This window comes from Bos taurus, chromosome 5 (assembly GCF_002263795.3).
Source record: "Bos taurus isolate L1 Dominette 01449 registration number 42190680 breed Hereford chromosome 5, ARS-UCD2.0, whole genome shotgun sequence".
NCBI lineage: Eukaryota > Metazoa > Chordata > Mammalia > Artiodactyla > Bovidae > Bos > Bos taurus.
Window position 1 is genome coordinate 102,957,226 of NC_037332.1, and position 20,489 is coordinate 102,977,714.

The following is a 20,489-nucleotide window of genomic DNA, read 5'->3' on the forward strand; positions in this document are numbered from 1 at the left end:
TATGCCAAAGCTTTGACTGTGTGCATTACAATAAACTGTGGAAAATTCTAAGAGAGATGGGAATACCAGACCACCTGACCTGCCTCTTGAGAAACCTGTATGCAGGTCAGGAAGCAACAGTTAGAACTGGACATGGAACAACAGACTGGTTCCAAACAGGAAAAGGAGTAGGTCAAGGTTGTATATTTCACCCTGCTTATTTAACTTATATGCAGAGTACATTATGAGAAATGCTGGGCTAGATGAAGCACAACCTGGAATCAAGATTTCTGGGAGAAATATCAATAACCTCAGATATGGAGATGACACCACCCTTATAGCAGAAAGTGAAGAGGAACTAAAGAGCCTCTTGGTGAAAGTGAAAGAGGAGAGTGAAAAAGTTGGCTTAAAGCTCAACATTCAGAAAACAAAGATCATGGCATCCAGTCCCATCACTTCATGGCAAATAGATGGGGAAACAGTGGAAACAGTGGCTGACTTTATTTTTTTGAGCTCCAAAATCGCTGTAGATGGTGACTGCAGTCATGAAATTAAAAGACGCTTACTCCTTGGAAGAAAAGTTATGACCAACCTAGACAACATTTTAAAAAGCAGAGACATAACTTTGCCAACAAAGGTCCTAGTAGTCAAGGCTATGGTCTTTCCAGTAATCATGTATGGATATGAGAGTTGGACTATAAAGAAAGCTGAGCACCAAAGAATTGATGCTTTTGAACTGTGGTGTTGGAGAAGACTCTTGAGAGTCCCTTGGACTGCAAGGAGATCCAACCAGTCCATCCTAAAGGAAATCAGTCCTGAATGTTCATTGGAAGGACTGATGCTGAAGCTGAAGCTCCAGTACTTTGGCCACCTGATGTGAAGAACTGACTCATTTAAAAAGACCCTGATGCTGGGAAAGATTGAAGGTGAGAGGAGAAAGGGACAACAGAGGATGAGATGGTTGGCATCACCAGCATGGCATCACCAACATGGCGTCATACAACATGAGTTTGAGTAATCTCCGGGAGTTGGTGATGGACAGGGAGCCTTCTTGTGCTACAGTCAATGGGGTCGTAAACAATCAGACATGACGAGCAACTGAACTGAACTAAACCGAACATAACAATCTCTCAGTCTATCCATGTCTCTGCAAATTTCACAACTTTTATTTTTATGGCTGACGTTAATATTCATTTTTAATATGCAACAACATCTTCTCCTATCCATTCCTCCTGTCGAGGGACATTTAGGTGCTTCTGTGTCCCTGGCTGTGCTCAATAGTTGCTGCAGTGACATTAGATGAATGTTGTCTTTTTGAATGATGATTCTATTCCAGGTATGTGCCAGGGTGGATTTGTAGTCATATGATAATTCTATTTTCAGTTTTTTGAGGAACCTCCATACTGTTCTCCATAGTAGTTGTGCCAATTTACATAGCCATGTGTAGGGGATTCCCTTTTTTCTGCACATCTCTCTCCAGGCATTTTTTTGTAGATTTAACGATAGACATTCTGACTGGTTGTGAAGTAATACCTGACTGCGTTTTGCATCTCTCTAGTAATTAGTGATATTGAACATCTTTTCATGTATTTGTTAGCCATCTGTATGTCTGGAGAAACGTCTGTTTAGGTCTTTTTCCCATTTTTCAATTGGGTTGTTTGGTTTGTTGATATTGAGTTGTTTGTGCATTTTGAAGATCGGTCGCTTGTTAGTTGTTTCATTTTAGTTGCAAATATTTTCTCCCATTCTGGCAGTTGTCTTTTTGTTCTGTTTATGGTTTCCTTTGCTATGCAAAACTTTTAAGTTTAATCAGGTCCTATTTGTTTATTTTTGTTTTTATTTTCTTCACTCTAGAAGGTTGGTCAAAAAAGATCTTGTTGCAATTTACGTCAAAGAATCTTCTGCCTATGTTTTCCTCTAAGAGTTTTATAGTCTGACAGAGAATTTAAATAGCCATGATTAAATTGCACAAAAAATTAACAAGATGTGTGTCTTGGCAGAGAAATGATAACAAAAAGATGAAAATTCGACAGCTGAAAAAGTTAACAGCTGAAATTAAGAACTAGAGAATGAATCTATCAGCACATTAGATCAATATAAAGTAGAAATAGTAAAATGGAAGATGAGAGGATAAATATTCCCCTATATAGAAAAGCTGGTTACATGGTAAGTGCCTGGTTAACAATACTGTATAACAAAGTTTCCCCCCAAACTTAGCAGTTGAGGGAATTTTTTTTTAAATTTTGATCATAATTTCCTGGTCAGTAATTTGGGAAAGACTCAACTTGGCAGTTCTATCTTTGGGGTCTCTCATGTGGTTGCACTTAGATGTTATCTGGGGCTGATATCTCTAAAGATTTGATTGAACTGTGGTTATGTAAGGAAATTCCCTGAAGTTTTTTTTGTTGTTGTTGTTTTTGGGGAGGGGGAGGGATAAAGGAGCATCCTATCTGCAACTTAATCCAGAAAGATTGTACATACTCAGGGGGAAAATGGGGCAGGAGAGGGACAAAGCAGGAGAGAGAGGGAAAGCTAGAGCAAGACAGAGAAAACTAGAGTGAGAGAGAGAGGGAGAGAAAAGAAAGAAAGAAAGAAGGATTAAAGCAAAATACTAACCTAACATTTGGGGAATCCAGATAAAGTTCAGAGAGAATTCACTCCTAGAAAACCTTCACCAAAGTAAATGCTAGTAACATCAAACCCATAAAATGCCTAGGAGAAAACCTAGGTAAAGATGTGCAAAACATCGGAGAGAAATTCAAGACCGAACTGAATGAAGGGATATATTTTGCCAATGAATTGGGAGACTCAATGTTGTCAAAATAAACCATTCTCAAATTTATATACAGATTAAAGCTAACCTCAATAAAATTCCCTGATGCTTTTGTGTGTGTGAAACATGACAAGATGATTCAAAATTTATGTTGTTGTTCAGTCACTCAGTCATGTCTGACTCTTTGCAACCCCATGGACTGCAGCACGCCAGGCTTCCCTGTCCATCACCAACTCCCAGAGTTTACCCAAACTCATGTCCATTGAGTCAGTGATGCCATCCAACTATCTCATCTTCTGTTGTCCCCTTCTCCTCCTGCCTTCAATCTTTCCAAGCATCAGGGTCTTTTCTAATGAGTCAGCTCTTCACATCAGGTGGCAAAGTATTGGAGCCTCAGCTCAAAAATGTATACAAAATACAAAAACCAAGAATGACCAAGGCAGTTAGGAAGAACAGCAACAACTGGTGCACTGAGATGACCCAGAGGGATGGTACGGGGAGGGAGGAGGAAGGGGGGTTCAGGATTGGGAACACGTGTATACCTGTGGTGGATTCATGTTGATGTATGGCAAAACCAATACAATCTTGTAAAGTAATTAACCTCCAATTAAAATAAATAAATTTATATTTTAAAAATAAATAAATAAAATCCAACAATCCTAAAAAATAAATAAATAAAGTTACCCAGACTTACTATGTGTGCTTAGTCACTCAGTCATTTCCAATTCTTTGTGACCCAATGAACTACAGCCCGCCAAGCTCCTCTCTCCATGGGGACTCTCCAGGCAAGAATACTGGAGTGGGTTGCCATGCACTTCTCCAGGGGATCTTCCCAACCCAGAGATCAAACCCAAGTCTCCCGCCTTGCAGACGGATTCTTTACCATCTGAGCCAAGAGGGAAGGTTCAAGATTTACTATAAAATTACAATAATTAAGAAAATGTGGTACAGGTGGAAGGATAGACAAATGATACAGTGGAACAGAAGAGATAGTCTAAAAGAAGTGTTCAGACATATGTGCCTTTGGTTTATCACAAAGGTGGCACTGAAGTAAGGAATAGTCTTTCCAGAAAAAGATTATGAGTCAACTGGATGCCCATGTGAAAACATGACACTTGACCCTTATCCTACACAGTTATCAATCCTAGAAGCTCTGTATAATTACATGCAAAAGAAAAGTAATTACACTTCTGTGAGATACTCTCAGAGAATATTTTTGTGATTTTGGAGTAGACAAAGTTCTTTCTAGGAGGATATAAGGAGCTCTATGGACTGGAACAAGGGACCTGTTCAAAGCTGAGACAGGAGTACATCAAGCCTGTATATTGTCACCCTGATTATTTAACTTCTATGCAGAACACGTCATGCGAAATGCCGGGATGGATGAAGCACAAGCTGGAGTCAAGATTGCTGGGAGACATATCAATAACCTCAGATATGCAGATGACACCACCCTTATGGCAGAAAGTGAAGAGGAACTAAAGAGCCTCTTGATGAAGGTGAAAGAGGTGAGTGAAAATGTTGGCTTGAAACTCAACGTTCAGAAAAGGAAGATCATGGCATCTGGTCCCATCACTTCATGGCAAATAGATGGGGAAACAATGAAAACAGTGACAGACTTTATTTTCTTGGACTCCAAAATCACTGCAAATTGTGACTGCAGCCATGCAATTAAAAGATACTTGCTCCTTGGAAGAAAAGCTATGACAAACCTAGACAGCATATTAAAAAGCAGAGACGTTACTTTGCCGACAAAGGCCCAACAAAGCTATAGTTTTTCCAGTAGTCATGTATGGATGTGAGAGCTGGACCATCAAGAAAGCTGAGCACTGAAGAATTGATGTTTGTGAACTGTGGTGTTGGAGAAGACTTTTGAGAGTCCCTTGGACTTCAAGGATATTAAACCAGTCAATCCTAAAGGAAATCAGTGCTGAATATTCATTGGAAGGACTGATGCTGAAGATGAAGCTCTAATACTTTGGCCACATGATGGGAAGAACTGACTCAATGGAAAAGACCCTGATGCGGAAAAATTCTGAAGGCAGGAGGAGAAGTAGATGACAGAGGATGACATGATTGGGTGGTATCACCAATTCAATGGATATGAGCTTGAGCAAGCTGTGGGAGATGATGAAGGACAGGGAAGGTTGATGTGCTGCAGTCCATGGGATTGCAAAGAGTCAGACATGACTGAGTGACTGAACTGAACTGACTGACTGAAGGAGCACTAATGTACAGTAAAAAAGGTGAATGAATTAACTTAAGATGAGTAACTTGGCTCATTGAAGTACACCATACCATTAAGAAAATAAAAATATAAAACAGAATTACACACAAAAAAAACATAATAAATATTTATGCCAAAAGTCATTGTCATGGTAATTTGCACCACTGTATTTGTAATAGTCAAAACCTGGCAACAAACTGAAATCTCTGCCACTGGTTGAATGGATCAACGCATGCTCATGTGATCATTCAAAGGAATACTCTATAGTAATAAAATTGAATACAATGTTGCCATAAACAACATCATGAGTGGGAAATTAGACATGAAATAAAATATTCTATATGGTTATACATAAAGTTCAAAAACTGAAAAAATATCCTATGGCAGTACAAGTCGTAGGTAAGCAGTCTTCCCTGGAGAGGAGGACACAGCTCTTGGGAGGCAATAGTGATTCTGTGGTGCTGCGAATGTTCTCTTTGTGGATCTGGGTTGGGAACATGACCTAGGCATACACTTACTGTTTGTACTTTGTTCTCTATTATTATCCTTAAATAATAATGTTTCATAAAAATATTATTCATCTAAGCATTTCTTTCCCTGACATAGCACTTCTTAGCATTTCTTAGCACTTCTTTCCCCTGAAAAAATGAGTGAACAATGAGAAGGTTATGGAGCAGGACCTTACGGAGCCTTCTCAGGACAGACCCCCCTCATGTCCTGCACCTGCTTCTGTCTGTAGAAAAGCCTTAGCCAAAGAATAAATTTAATCACAGAAATGAAAATTTTTCAGAAACAAAGGAAAACAGTCAAATCGGATAAAATAATAATAGTTTAACCCTAAACAAAGTCAAGTATTTTTAGTGCCTCCTCATGGGCTATAGCTAACATTCTGAGCCATATCCTTTGAGCTGTTTTGCAGATGCTGAAATCCCAACCAGGTGGTAGAAGTAAATTACATGATGACCAGACTAGTGGGGTGCCATTTCCTTCTCCAGGGGATCTTCCCAACCCAGGGATCAAACCTGAGTCTCTTGCATTGCAAGCAGATTCTTTACCATCTGAGTCAACAGGGAAGCCCATAATCTTCTTCATCTTGCACAATTCTAAGAATTGGCCTCAAGGAAATGGGAACAGACCAACACTAGAACTGATGATTAACTGTATTTCAAAACAATAAAGGTGACACTGATCAGACCTATTTCAAGATGATTGTCGGGGCTAGCTGTACTCTTCTGCAGGTAACCTGTCCCCTACCTCCACCTGTGCACTCCTGAAATTCCCATTTAAAAAGTCTTGTCCCTGATCAGCAAGGGGGAGCTAGTTCTTTGGTACATTAGTCCTCTGTCTCCCCAGAACTGCTGGTTTCCTCAACAAAGCTATCTTTAATTTTATCCCACGCTTGTGTCTCAGTATTGGATTCTTGAGTAATGAGCAGTTGAAACCTGAGTTCAATAATTTCACTACAGAATATCTTCCTTTTTAAGCCTGTTTTCCCTTACTCTCTGCTTTGGGGAAATTTCACTCCATGAGAATCCTAAGTATAGTAGCCCTTCCCTCTCTTACCTGAGCAGATCACAGAGGCTGTGTTGCCATGGGAACAGTCAGGCCCACCCAAGGCAGTCACAGGACAACTCCACAGGTAGGACTCAGCCCCTGAGCAGTGAAATTGGGCTGTTGAGATCTGATCACCTCCTTCCACCAAGTGTGGTCCTCTGGGGGTGGAGATGGCGACTCCACAGCCGAGCTGACGACAGACAACATTGGCATTGGCCAGACTCCAGTGGGAGGCACAGAGCGCTCTCCATCGTCCAGAAATCTTCATCTCCACCTGCCCCTCACATTGAGAGGTGCCGTTTTTCATAAGCTGGACTTCTGTGTACACTGATAGAAAAAGACAGGATTTCAGTAAAATCTGATTTCTTTTTTAGCTTGAACTGAGTATACACGGAGGTTAAGTCCTGATGTGCATCTCACCTGAACAGACAACCTGAGCAGCTCCACTGTGGAGACACGTGCCTCCTGGACAGGGCACTCTGGGGCAGGACCAGAGCTCAGGCTCCCCCCCATCACACCTGAACTCTTCAGCCCAGACCTGGCCATCGGACTCTCTGAATGGCATGTGTCCCAGGACAGACACAGCCTTGCCACATCCCAGCTCTGCACAGATGACCTGGGCAGTAGGGGGTGTGAAGTTTCCATCAGACACTGGGGTCCAGGCTTCTCCAGAATGCACTTCTACTCGCCCTGAGCAGGGTCCATCTCCTCCAGCCAGACGCACAAATCCTAAGAGAAACAAAGAACAACAAACCCGGTGAGTGTTCATGAACCTGGCTTGACAATTGGAAACAACATTCACAGGCGTGAGATGGTGTGAAAGCTTTTCTTTCCAACAGTGGAATAAGAGGGGATAAGAAAAGATAATTTGACTGTCCTTGTCAAACTGCATTTTCATGAGCAAGTTTCTGAAGAGATATCCAGAAGGATTGAAGGATCAGTTTGGAATGGCTGAATCCCGAGAATATATATTGGTTAGGAATGTTAATTCCTATCTGGGGCATGGAAACTACAGTGCCCAAAGAAACCACACAGTGGTAGACATTCAAACATGTGTGCAGAGCTGAAGTGAGAGTGAAAAAGGTCCATGGGGTTCAAGAGCTTAGAGGCCTAAGAGCCAGAGAAGTTTAGCAGTTTAGAGGACCATCCTGAGATTTCTGGGGCTAAAATTCTGGCCAGTTTTCTCTCAGAGCCAATATTCAAGTCACTGAGGACAGGGAATTTCACACACGCTGGATCTGAGTGCAGGTATTATAATCTAATTTTGAAAGAAGTTGTCCACAGGTAAGTTTAGAAATGACAAAAGCTCAGAGAGTCATAGGAGAGGGAGGGAATTGTCCTAGCCATATTTCTTAAAAACCTAGGATTTATCAAGACACCTGGGAGAAAGTGAGGTCTCAGTGGGATTATGCAAGACAATTGAGTTAGTTGATTACTTCATACTAGACATGAGATTCTCAGCAAATGTGAAAGAGTAATGATAATTTAATGTATTCTAACCTTATCTATATGCTAACTGCATATGCCTTTCCTGTTTGGATTTCTGAGATAAGAAGCCAGCAAGCTATAAAAAAGGAGAATTAGAGGAAGAGAGCAGACAGCAACAAAGCCATATATACTTTCAGTTCAGTTTAGCTCAGTTCAGTCCCTCAGTCATGTCCGACTCTTTGTGACCCCATGAATTGCGCACGCCAGGCCTCCCTGTCCATCACCAACTCCAGGACTTCACCCAAACTCGTGTGCATCGAGTCAGTGATGCCATCCAGCTATCTCATTCTCTGTCGTCCCCTTCTCCTCCTGTCCCCATTCCCTCCCAGAATTAGGGTCTTTTCCAATGAGTCAGCTCTTCGCATGAGGTGGCCAAAGTATTGGAGTTTCAGCCTCAGCATCAGTCCTTCCAATGAACACCCAGGACTGGTCTCCTTTAGAATGGACTGGTTGGATCTCCTTGCAGTCCAAGGGACTCACAAGAGTCTTCTCCAGCACCACAGTTCAAAAGCATCAATTTTTCAGCGCTCAGCTTTCTTCACAATCCAACTCTTACATCCATACATGACCACTGGAAAAACCATAGCCTTGACTAGATGGACTTTTGTTGGCAAAGTAATATCTCTGCTTTTTAATATGCTGTCTAGGTTGGTTACTAGGTTGCTGTCTAGGAAGGTTACTTTCCTTCCAAGGAGTAAGTGTCTTTTAATATATACTTTAGAGATTTCTAAATTGCAAACGCCTCAATAAGAATGAAACATAAAAACATTTTGGGGAAAAAAGACTTGTTCAACAAGATTTTAACACTTTCTATCCCCTGTGCTCCTCCCATTTGCCACATAACCCTGCTACCCTTTCTGATTTCTCCCAATGCAGAAAAGAAAAAACAAGCTTAAGAGCTGCAAATAGATGGAAAGGAGACTCCAAAAGGAAAGAACTTCTGTAGGGAGTGAGGTGGAGTGAGTGGCAGGTTAAATGGGGAGTGGATGGAGTATGAGAGAGAGAGACCAAAAAAAGACTGATGATAATGATTTCATCCTTCAGAGACCATATTTTGGATAGAGAAAAGGTAATCCAATAGGAAAAAAACCTGCACATCATAAAGAACAACTTTTTAAATAATTTTCCTGGTTTCTGAGTGTGCTCATAATTATTTATGTACATGGTGGAATTTGTTCTGGTGAAGGACTCTGATTGCATACATTTGTGAACTTTGAAGTCCCAAAAAGAATGATGTAATAGAATAAAAATCGACTATAGAGAGCAGGTGGAGAAGGCAATGGCAACCCACTCCAGTGTGCTTGCCTGGACAATCCCAGGGACAGCAGAGCCTGGTGGGCTGCTATCTATGGGGTCGCACAGAGTCAGAGATGACTGAAGCGTCTTAGCAGCAGCAGCAGCAGCATAGAGAGCAGGAGAGAACAGAAAATGCACTGCAGAAATTAAAGAATTGTAGGATTAGCTTGGCCACTCATACAAGAATGAATGATGAGACAGAGGATGATCTGCTTGCCCCTTATTGTTAATCCATTTCCATCTCCCCAGAGAGGCCTAAGTTAGGACCCCTAATCTATTCTGGCTGGGAGTTTGGTCACAGGATACACATCCTAGATAAACCATTTTTAATTAACTGTTTGTTGTTGTTGTTGTTGTTGCTCAGCCACTCAGTCGTGTCTGACTCTTTGCTACCCCATGGACTGAAGAATGACAGGCTTCCCTGTCCTTCACTATCTCCCTGACTTTGCTCACACTCATGACCATCGAGTCGGTGATGCCATCTAACTATCTCATCTTCTGTCGTCCCCTTCTCCACCAGCCTCCAATCTTTCCCAGCATCAGGGTCTTTTCCAGTGAATCAGCTCTTCATATCAGGCGGCCAAAGTATTGGAGCTTCAGCTTCAGCATCAGTCCTTTCAGTGAATATTCAGGGTTGATTTCATTTAGGATTGAGTGGTTTGATCTCCTTACAGTGCAAGGGACTCTCAAGAGTCTTGTCCAACACCACAGTTCAAAAGCATTAGTTTTTCAGTGTTCAGCCTTCTTTATGGTCCAACTCTCACATCCATCCGTGACTATTGAAAAAACCATAGCTTTGACTAGTTGGACCTTTGTCTCAAAGTAATGTCTCTGTTTTTTAATATACTGTCTAGGTTTGTCAGCTTTTCTTCTAAGAAGCAAGCATCTTTTAATTTCATGATTGCAGTCATTGTCCACAGTGATTTTGGAGCCCAAGAAAATGAAGTCTGACACAGTTTCCATTTTTTCCCCGTCTGTTTGCCATGAAGTGATGGGACAGGATGCCATGATCTTAGTTTTCTGAATGCTGAGTTTCAAGTCAGCTTTTTCACTCTCCTCTTTCACTTTCATCAAGAGGCTCTTTAGTTCCTTTTCATTTTCTACCATTTGAGGTGATGTCATTTGCATATCTGAGGTTGTTGATATTATATAAATTCCATGAGATTACAAATTTAGAAAGACAAAGAGAGAAGTATTTCTTGTGTTCTGTATTATATACCCTGATAAAAGTTACATTTTCAAATAGGTGCTGGATAATCAGTAAAGTCTTAGAACATATTAAGATAGAGACTTCTGAGATATCTTACTTCTGTTTTATTTTCTACTTGATTTTAAAATTTACATAGAAGAGTAAGTGTGTGAAAATTCCAAGAAAATTATTAAATAGAAGGCTGAATAAGAAAAGGAGTACATCAAGGCTGTATATTGTCACCCTGCTTATTTAACTTATATGCAGAGTACATCACGAGAAATGCTGGGCTGGAAGAAGCACAAGCTGGACTCAAGATTACTGGGAGAAATATCAGTAACCTCAGATATGCAGATGACACCACCCTTATGGCAGAAAGTGAAAAGGAACTAAAAAGCATCTTGATGAAAGTGAAAGAGGAGAGTGAAAAAGTTGGCTTAAAGCTCAACACTCAGAAAACGAAGATCATGGCATCTGGTCCCATCACTTCATGGGAAATAGATGGGGAAACAGTGGAAACAGTGTCAGACTTTATTTTGGGGGGCTCCAAAATCGCTGTAGATGGTGACTGCAGCCATGAAATTAAAAGATGCTTACTCCTTGGAAGGAAAGTTAGAACCAACCTAGATAGCATATTCAAAAGCAGAGACATTACTTTGCCAACAAAGGTCCATCTAGTCAAGGCTATGGTTTTTCCTACGGTCATGTATGGATGTGAGAGAAGGACTATGAAGAAAGCTGAGAGCTGAAGAATTGATGCTTTTGAACTGTGGTGTTGGAGAAGACTCTTGAGAGTCCCTTGGACTGCAAGGAGATCCAACCAGTCCATTCTGAAGGAGATCAGCCCTGGGATTTCTTTGGAAGGAATGAGGCTAAAGCTGAAGCTCCAGTACTTTGGCCACCTCATGCGAAGAGTTGACTCACTGGAAAAGACTCTGATGCTGGGAGGGATTGGGGGCAGGAGGAGAAGGGGACGACAGAGGATGAGATGGCTGGATGGCATCACCGACTCGATGGACGTGAGTCTGAGTGAACTCCGGGAGTTGGTGATGGACAGGGAGGCCTGGCATGCTGCAATTCATGGGGTCACAAAGAGTCTGACACTTCTGAAAGACTGAACTGAACTGAACTGATGTGAATGAGTAAAGATATTAAATATAATAAAGATATATCCTTGTCTGGTCTCTTGCTGTGTAGACATCTTGGGTCCTTAAGCACACATAGCATCTTCCACACCACACCTGGACCTTCAGTGCTGCTCAGAGAAACTCACAGTTGCCTTCATCAGCTCCCATTGCCATTCCCCTTCCTCCCAGCTACTATAAAACCTGTCTCACTGTCTTCAAAAATTACATTTGTCCTCTTGCTCAAATAAGCCCCCAAACACAAGTCTCTTATATCACTGAAATCATCAAATATAAACTATATAATCTCTTATCATAAAACACAGAAATTCATGTTTTATTATCTCCACCTTTGACTTGCCAGTGCATGGCTAAGTGTTCCTCCAAAGTTTGCATTTATACAGATATCTTAAAGGAAAAATTGGGGAGAGAGATTTTTCTAGTAACAATGAAAGAATATATGACTCGGAGCATTTCATTCACAGTTCTCTAGCTCTACCATCAAAGAACTATGAACATTTACATCTAAATTTGCAAAGGAAACTTGAAATCTGCCACAAATCCATAAGAATCTCTGATTTGTTAAATAATATCCCTTTAGGGGTCACCTCTATATATGTAAATGATATCCTCCTATAGTAAGAGTAACCTCCAGTCCTACTAGCCTAGTGCAAAATAATGTCTCACATTGTTTGTACAGAAACAACTCCACCCAGGAAAGTACATCCTCATTCTTGTCCCTCCTTCTCATAGCCTCCCTGTGCAAAGAGAACGTGTATGTGGCAGTTAGCAAATGTTTCACTCTTACAAAAAGTGAATTATGAAAAAAAATTATAAGGATTTATTTTAATTAGGAGAATGAATAAAGCTATTTTAGCGTCAGGTAAGTCCACTGGAGACAAAAAGAATAGCAGAGACTTATAAGAGCAAAGTATATAACGCTCATCACTCATAGCCACAGCACACTCAGGGAGGATGGGTAGGCATCTGAGTCCTCTCTAGCCCACCTATCTCCCATTGCCTTGCTGATCAGGCACCAGCTTTCTTGGAACTTTTCATTTTCTCAGCCTGTGGACAAAGAACTGACCATACCTGAGCAGATGACTCCTGCATCTTCTTGATGATTGCAGTTGTGTTGCCGCCATCCCCAGGAAGGGCACCTCCATACTTGGGACTCCTCTCCTCTGCAGTTCACTTCATCCAGCCAGATGGGCCCTGATCCCGTCCCGAAGAAGGAAGAGACAGTGGCGTCCAGGGCTTCTCCACAGCCCAGCTGCTTGCACACCACGCGGGCATCGTCCAGGTCCCAGCGGTCATCACAGATGGTGCCCCAGGAGCCCTGGTCAAGGATCTCCACTCTCCCAGAGCAGCGACCACCTCCATCCACCAGGCGGATCTGTCTGCTGTCTGAGCAGAGAGAAATGGGATACCAGGGGTTGGGAAGGGTTTTCTGTCCTCTGGGACCCCCACCTGAGCAGTAGGGGGCGCTCTCCTCTGAGGCTGCCAACCCTGCTGGTTCAGACACAGAGTTGTTGCAATGGGGCAGCAGCTGGGTCTGGTTTTTTATACCAGTGGCAAGAGAATAATGAGGTTGAAAAATAGGAAGAAAATAAAACAGGAAGTAAGTAAGTTGAAAACACTCTAGTGAGTAGTCTGAGACAGAAGGTGGTACAAGGTCCTATCAGAGTTAACATTCTGATCTGTAGAGTTCTGCACAGCATCAGAGAAAGATTCACAGGAAATGTTAGTCTCTCTACCCAGAGAAGTTAAATGAGTTCAGAGTCACAGGAATGAGCTGGCAGCTGGATGGATTCCTTTTAAAGCACACACATTTTGATGCCGTTGACCTAAGAGTTAAAGGGGTTGAGTAAAGGGAGTGGAGTCAGGCCTTATCAGATGCCTCAGATAGCAATCATGAATCCTCTACCATTAGAATCCTTCTCCTTGGTACAGTCATTCAGAGCTGAAAAACAAATGGATTCTGTGATATCTTGGTTTACCCCAGAATATTTCATTTGTGGTTCTAAGCTTCAGACTTCAGATCTGGATACTTACTTTCAAAGAATGTGATCTCTTTGAGTTGACTGAACAACTTTGCATGAGAAATGATGTCAGGGAACACTGACACTGGCAAGATGCCATTGGAAATCATAGAGTGTTGCTTCTTCTCCCAAAAAATATAATCCCTCCTTGGACTTTGTGTCAAGAATCTCTGTTATTCAAATTTTGGAGTTATGTGGTCTTTAGGGGGAAACAGTGTGTATGTTTGCTTAGTCACTTCAGTCATGTTCAACTCTTTAAGACCCTATGAACTGTAGCCCACCAGGCTCTTCTGCCCATGGGATTCTCCAGGCAAGAATACTGGAGTGGGTTGCCATGCAGTCCTCCAGGGGATCTTCCTGACCCAGTGATCTAACCAGTGTCTCCTGCATTGCAGGTGGATTCTTTACAGCTGAGCCACTGGCAAAGTTCTTCTAGTTCTATCACTGAGCAGAAATAGGTCACATTCATGCAAGCCCTTGAACAAATAATATTAACAAGCTTACTGTATTATTCTCTCCATTTATACATAAAAGTGATGTAAAGAAGGGTTAAAGAATGTCTATCAATGTTGCACTTTAAGTAAATGATGAAGTAGAGAATTAAACCTAAAATTTTCCACTTCGATGGAGAATGGAGGAATTCACAGCAGGCCAATGTGTTTTGCTGGGTCTTGCTGGATACAACTTAAAAAGCTGAAAAATGTTTTTTAAGAAACAGTAAATGTTACTTTCCCAACAAAGGTCCATCTAGTCAAGGCTATGGTTTTTCCAGTAGTCATGTATGGATGTGAGAGAAGGACTATGAAGAAAGCTGAGCACCAAAGAATTGATGCTTTTGAACTGTGGTGTTGGAGAAGACTCTTGAGAGTCCCTTGGACTGCAAGGAGATCCAAACAGTCCATTCTAAAGGATATCAGCCCTGGGATTTCTTTGGAAGGAATGACGCTAAAGCTGAAACTCCAGTACTTTGGCCACTTCATGCGAAGAGTTGACTCATTGGAAAAGACTCTGATGCTGGGAGGGATTGGGGGCAGGAGGAGAAGGGGACAACAGGGGATGAGATGGCTGGATGGCATCACCGACTCGATGGACGTGAGTTTGAGTGAACTCCGGGAGTTGGTGATGGACAGGAAGGCCTGGCGTGCTGCAATTCATGGGGCCACAAAGAGTCAGACACTACTGAGCGACTGAACTGAACTGAACTGAAATGTATTCAACATTTGTTGATACAACATGGACTAAATATGCTAAAATTCTAAAGAGTGGAGGTTATTTCAATGTTAGCCAAGGATCTATAGCTTCTTTTTCTCTGGGAATTTGCTGATTCATTGCATAATTTAATGATTCTGAATCTGGTCTTGGGCAAGCAGAGGACTATTGTTGTGACAGGAAACCAGCATAATTTGGGAGTTACCTGGTGCTGGAGTGACAAAATTAGAGTCTTGAGAGCCTCTCTCACACAACACATTTTCTCCTCAAATATCTGCCCAGTATATAAGCTGTGAAGGACAGTAGGCTAAAGAACTATATAAAAAGACTTGGAAAGCAGAGTCTTTCTCATTCTCTTGGGTACTGAGCTGCCAAAGAATCCAGGCTCTGAACTGAAATGTCTGAAATCCCCTGTCACAGGGACAGAAAAATCACAGGTGGACCGGGTACTACCAAAACTGCAACCCACACTTATTACAGCTCAGTTTTAGGTTATATTTAGATGTTTGAGTGATGTACACCCCTTCCCCCATCTGCCTAGCAAAACAAAGGGTAGATCCTTTCAGGTATTAGAAAATGTATCAGGAGTATCTTACTTTTTCATATATAATTTATAGCATTCAATAAAAAATGACATGACATTTGACAAGTTAGGATAACACGACAAATGACCAAAGTGAAAAAAAGAGATAAGAGAATTCAGAGACACACATGATAGAAATGCATAAGGATTTTAACTACGATCAGTGTATTTAGGGGAAAGGAGAGAAGGGGAGAATATACAGGTACAAAGATGAAAAAATTAGCAAATAATCATAAACAAATAAAAATAGCAATGGAACCATTGTTGACCTAAAATAAAATATCTAGGGTTAAAAGTGAATGGATAAGTCAAACAAATTTTAGATAGAACTTAGAATACAGTGATTTAGAGGAGTCATAAAGATGAGAGATGAGAAGGAAAAGAAAGAGTAGGAGAGGGAGAAGAGATACAGAGACAGAGAGACAGAACTACAGAAGTCATATTTGAAGGTATAATGATAGAGAATTTTTTAAAAATATAAATGGAAGAGTTTTCATAAACTTCCTAGTAAAGCTGCTGAAAATTAAAAGGAAAAAGGAAAATCTGAAATAATAACAGATTTATTTAATACTAAAGGAAGGGGAAAAAAAGGGAGAGAAAAAGGGACATAAAGCATGTGGATCAATTAAAAGCAAATGGCAGATACCAATACATCAATATCAGTAATTGCATTTACAGTGAATGGATTAAGATAAAACAAAACTGATGCAAATGTTACTTGCAAAATGATAACCTTATATTATGAAAACAAAGAAAGGCTGAAAGTACAATGATGGAAAAAATGTACTAACTATAAGAAAACTGGAGTAGCTTTATCAATGTCCCAGAAAGTAGACTTTAGGAAAAGATACACTAATTGACAGTAGTGCTGAGAGGGCATCAGAGGGCAGACAGACTGAAACCACAATCACAGAAAACTAGCCAACCTGATCATATGGACCACAGCCTTGTCTAACTCAATGAAACTAAACCAGGCTGTATAGGGCCAACCAAGATGGACAGGTCATGGTGGAGAGTTCTGACAAAATGTGGTCCACTGGAGAAGGGAATGGCAAACCACTGAAGTATTCTTGCCTTGAAAAACCCCATGAACAGTATGAAAAGGCAAAAAGATAGGACACTGAAAGATGAACTCCCCAGGGCAGTAGGTGCCCAATATGTTACTGGAGATCAGTGGAGAAATAACTCCAAAAAGAATGAAGGTAGGGAGCCAAGGCAAAAACAATACCCAGTTGTGAATGTGACTGGTGATAGAAGCAAGGTCCAATGGTGTAAAGAGCAATATTGCATAGGAACCTGGAATGTTAGGTCCATGAATGAAGGAAAATTGGAAGTGGTCAAACAGGAGATGGCAACAGTGAATGTCAACATTCTAGGAATCGGTGAACTAAAATGGACTGGAATAGGTGAATTTAACTCATATGACCATTATATCTACTACTGTGGGCAGGAATCACTTAGAAGAAATGGAGTAACCATCATAGTCAACAAAAGAGTCTGAAATGCAGTACTTAGATGCAATCACAAAAACAACAGAATGATCTCTCTGTTCATTTCCAAGGCAAACCATTCAATATCACAGTAATCCAAGTCTATGCCCCAACCAGTAATGCTGAAGAAGCAGAAGTTGAATGGTTCTATGAAGACCTACGCGACTTTTTAGAACTAACACCCAAAAAAGATGTCCTTTTCATTATAGGGGACTGGAATGCAAAAGTATGAAGTCAAGAAACACCTGGAGTAACAGGCAAATTTGACCTCGGAGTACAGAATGAAGCAGGGCAAAGGCTAAGAGAGTTTTGCCAAGAAAACACACTGATCATAGCAAACACCCTCTTCCAACAACACAAGAGAAGACTCTACACAGGGACATCGCCAGATGGCCGACACTGAAATCAGATAGATTACATTCTTCGCAGCCAAAGATGGAGAAGCTCTGTACAGGCAGCAAAAACAAGACCAGGAGTTGACTGTGGCTCAGAGCATGAACTCCTTATTGCCAAATTCAGACTTAAATTGAAGAAAGTGGGGAAAAACACTAGACCATTCAGGTATGACCTAAATCAAATCCCTTATGACTATACAGTGGAAGTGAGAAGTAGATTTAAGGGACTAGATCTGATAGACAGAGTGCCTGATAAACTATGGACAGAGGTTCGTGACACTGTACAGGAGACAGAAATCAAGACCATCCCCAAGAAAAAGAAATACAAAAAAGCAAAATGGCTGTCTGAGGAGGCCTTACAAATAGCTGTGAAAAGAAGGAAAGCAAAAAGCAAAGGAGAAAAGGAAAGATATACCCATGTGAATGCAGAGTTCCAAAAAATAGCAAGGAGAGATAAGAAATCCTTCCTTGGTGATCAGTGCAAAGAAATAGAGGAAAACAAAAGAATGGGAAAGACTAGAAATCTCTTCAAGAAAATTAGAGATACCAAGGGAACATTTCATGCAAAGATGAATAAAAGACAGAAAGGGTATGGACCTAACAGAAGCAGAAGATATTAAGAAGAGGTGGCAAGAATACACAGAAGAACTGTACAAAAAAGATCTTCACAACCCAGATAATCACAATGGTGTGATCACTGACCTAGAGCCAGACATCCTGGAATGTGAAGTCAAGTGGGCCTTAGGAAGCATCACTACTAACAAAGCTAGTGGAGGTGATGGAATTCCAGTTGACCTATTTCAAATCCTGATGATGCTGTGAAGGTGCTGCACTCAATATGCCAGCAAATTTGGAAAACTCAGCAGTGGCCACAGGACTGGAAAAGGGCAGTTTTCATTCCAATCCCAAAGAAAGGCAATGCCAAAGAATGTTCAAACTACCATACAATTGCACTCATCTCACACGCTAGTAAAGTAATGCTCAAAATTCTCCAAGCCAGGCTTAAGCAATACGTGAACTGTGAACTTCCTGATGTTCAAGCTGGTTTTAGAAAAGGCAGAGGGGGAGTTGCTGCAGGTCCTGAAGCGCGGGCTGCAGCAGGTCAGCGGCCACGGTGGCCTCCGCGGCTATCTACAAGTCTTGTTCAGGGCTAATGATGTGAGGGTTGGCACATTAGTGGGAGAAGACAAATATGGAAATAAATACTATGAAGACAACAAGCAGTTTTTTGGCCGACACAGATGGGTTATATATACTACTGAAATGAATGGCAAAAACACATTCTGGGATGTGGATGGAAGCATGGTGCCCCCTGAATGGCATCGTTGACTTCACTGTATGACTGATGATCCTCCAACAGTAAAACCACCTAATGCTCGTAAATTCATTTGGACAAACCATAAATTCAATCTGAGTGGCACTCCACAACAGTACGTACCTTATTCCACCACTAGAAAGAAGATTCAGGAGTGGGTCCCACCTTTGACACCTTACAAGTAAAGACAATGAAAAGCAATTTACGTATAAAATATGGGGCTTTTCCTATAATTGTACTGCTTACTGTTAACTTGATTAAAGTTATTTGATTAAAAAAAAAAAAAGAAAGAAAAGGCAGAGGAACCAGAGATCAAATTGCCAACATCTGTTGGATCATTGAAAAAGCAAGAGAGTTCCAGGAAAACATCTATTTCTGCTTTATTGACTATGCCAAAGCCTTTGACTGTGGATCACAATAAACTGTGGAAAATTCTGAAAGAGATGGGAATACTAGACCACCTTGCCTGCCTCTTAAGAAACCTGTATGCATGTCATAAAGCAACAGTTAGAACTGGACATGGAACAACAGACTAGTTCCAAATAGGAAAAAGAGTACCTCAAGGCTGTATATTGTCATCCTGCTTATTTAACTTAAATACAGAATACCACATGAGAAATGCTGGGCTGGATGAAGCACAAGGTGGAATCAAGATTGCTGGGAGACATATCAATAACCTCAGATATGCAGATGACACCACCCTTATGGCAGAAAGTGAAGAACTAAAGAGCCTCTTGACGAAAGTGAAAGAGGAGAGTGAAAAAGTTGGCTTAAAGCTCAACATTCAGGAAACAAGATCATGGCATCTGGTCCCATCACTTCATGGCAAATAGATATGGAAACAGTGGAAACAGTAGCTGACTTTATTTTGGGGGCTCCAAAATCACTGCAGATGGTGATTGCAGCCATGAAATTAAAAGATGCTTGCTCCTTGGAAGGAAAGTTATAACCAACCTAGACAGCATACTAAAAAGCAGAGACATTACTTTGCCAACAAATGTCCATCTAGTCAGAAGCTATGGTTTTTCTAGTAGTCATGTGTGGATGTGAGAGTTGGACTGTAAAGAAAGCTGAGCAATGGAGAATTGATGCTTTTGAACTGTGGTGTTGGAGAAGACTCTTGAGAGTCCCTTGGACTGCAAGGACATCCAACCAGTCCATCCTAAAGGAGATCAGTCCTGAGTGCTCACTGGAAGGACTGATGTTGAAGCTGAAACTCCAATATTTTGGCCACCTGATGTGAAGAGCTGACTCATTTCAAAAGACCCCGATGCTGAGAAAGATTGGGGGCAGAAGGAGAAGGGGATGACAGAGGATGAGATTGCTGGATGACATCACTGACTCAATGGACATGAGTTTGGGTAAACTCTGGGAGTTGGTGGTGGACAGGGCAGCCTGGGGTGCTGCAGTCCATGGGATCGCAAAGAGTCGGACACAACTTAGCGGCCGAACTGAACTGAACCAAACACTAATTGAATGAAAGAGAGAATTTTCATGATTATAATGAGATGCACCCTTAATAAAGATATAAACATCAAAATTCAAGAAAGGTAACAGAACATAGCTTTGAAATATACTTGACAGAGTGAAAAGAAGAAATAGGCAAAATCACAATCAAAATGGGGGATTTTTACTGTATCTTTTTCAATAGCATACAGACCAGACATACAAAAAACAAAGAATACAGTAGATGTACAACAAAATAATCAGCACATTTAACAAAGTAACACATAGAGCAATGACCCAACAATGCAAGAGTTCACATTATTGTAAATGCACTAGGAACAATTATCAAAATGACCACATAATAGGACAAAATATTTCA

General features: G+C 41.1%; 1 protein-coding gene and 1 pseudogene across 1 annotated transcript in view; one reads left to right on the forward strand and one right to left on the reverse strand.

Moving 5' to 3' along the window:
- Positions 1-5,314: 5,314 nt before the first annotated feature.
- The window catches only part of LOC132345380 (antigen WC1.1-like), a 41,126-nt gene continuing 25,951 nt past the window's right edge, over positions 5,315-20,489 (reverse strand). Inside the window, exons 8-10 of the mRNA XM_059887263.1 lie at positions 12,723-13,037; positions 6,954-7,262; positions 5,315-6,860 (exon numbers count right to left, since the gene is read on the reverse strand). Coding sequence (XP_059743246.1) covers positions 6,514-6,860; positions 6,954-7,262; positions 12,723-13,037 — 971 coding nt within the window. The 3' untranslated portion in view covers positions 5,315-6,513. The remainder of the gene's footprint in view (positions 6,861-6,953; positions 7,263-12,722; positions 13,038-20,489) is intronic.
- On the forward strand, positions 13,168-18,944 carry LOC100337495 (NADH dehydrogenase [ubiquinone] 1 alpha subcomplex subunit 12-like; annotated as a pseudogene).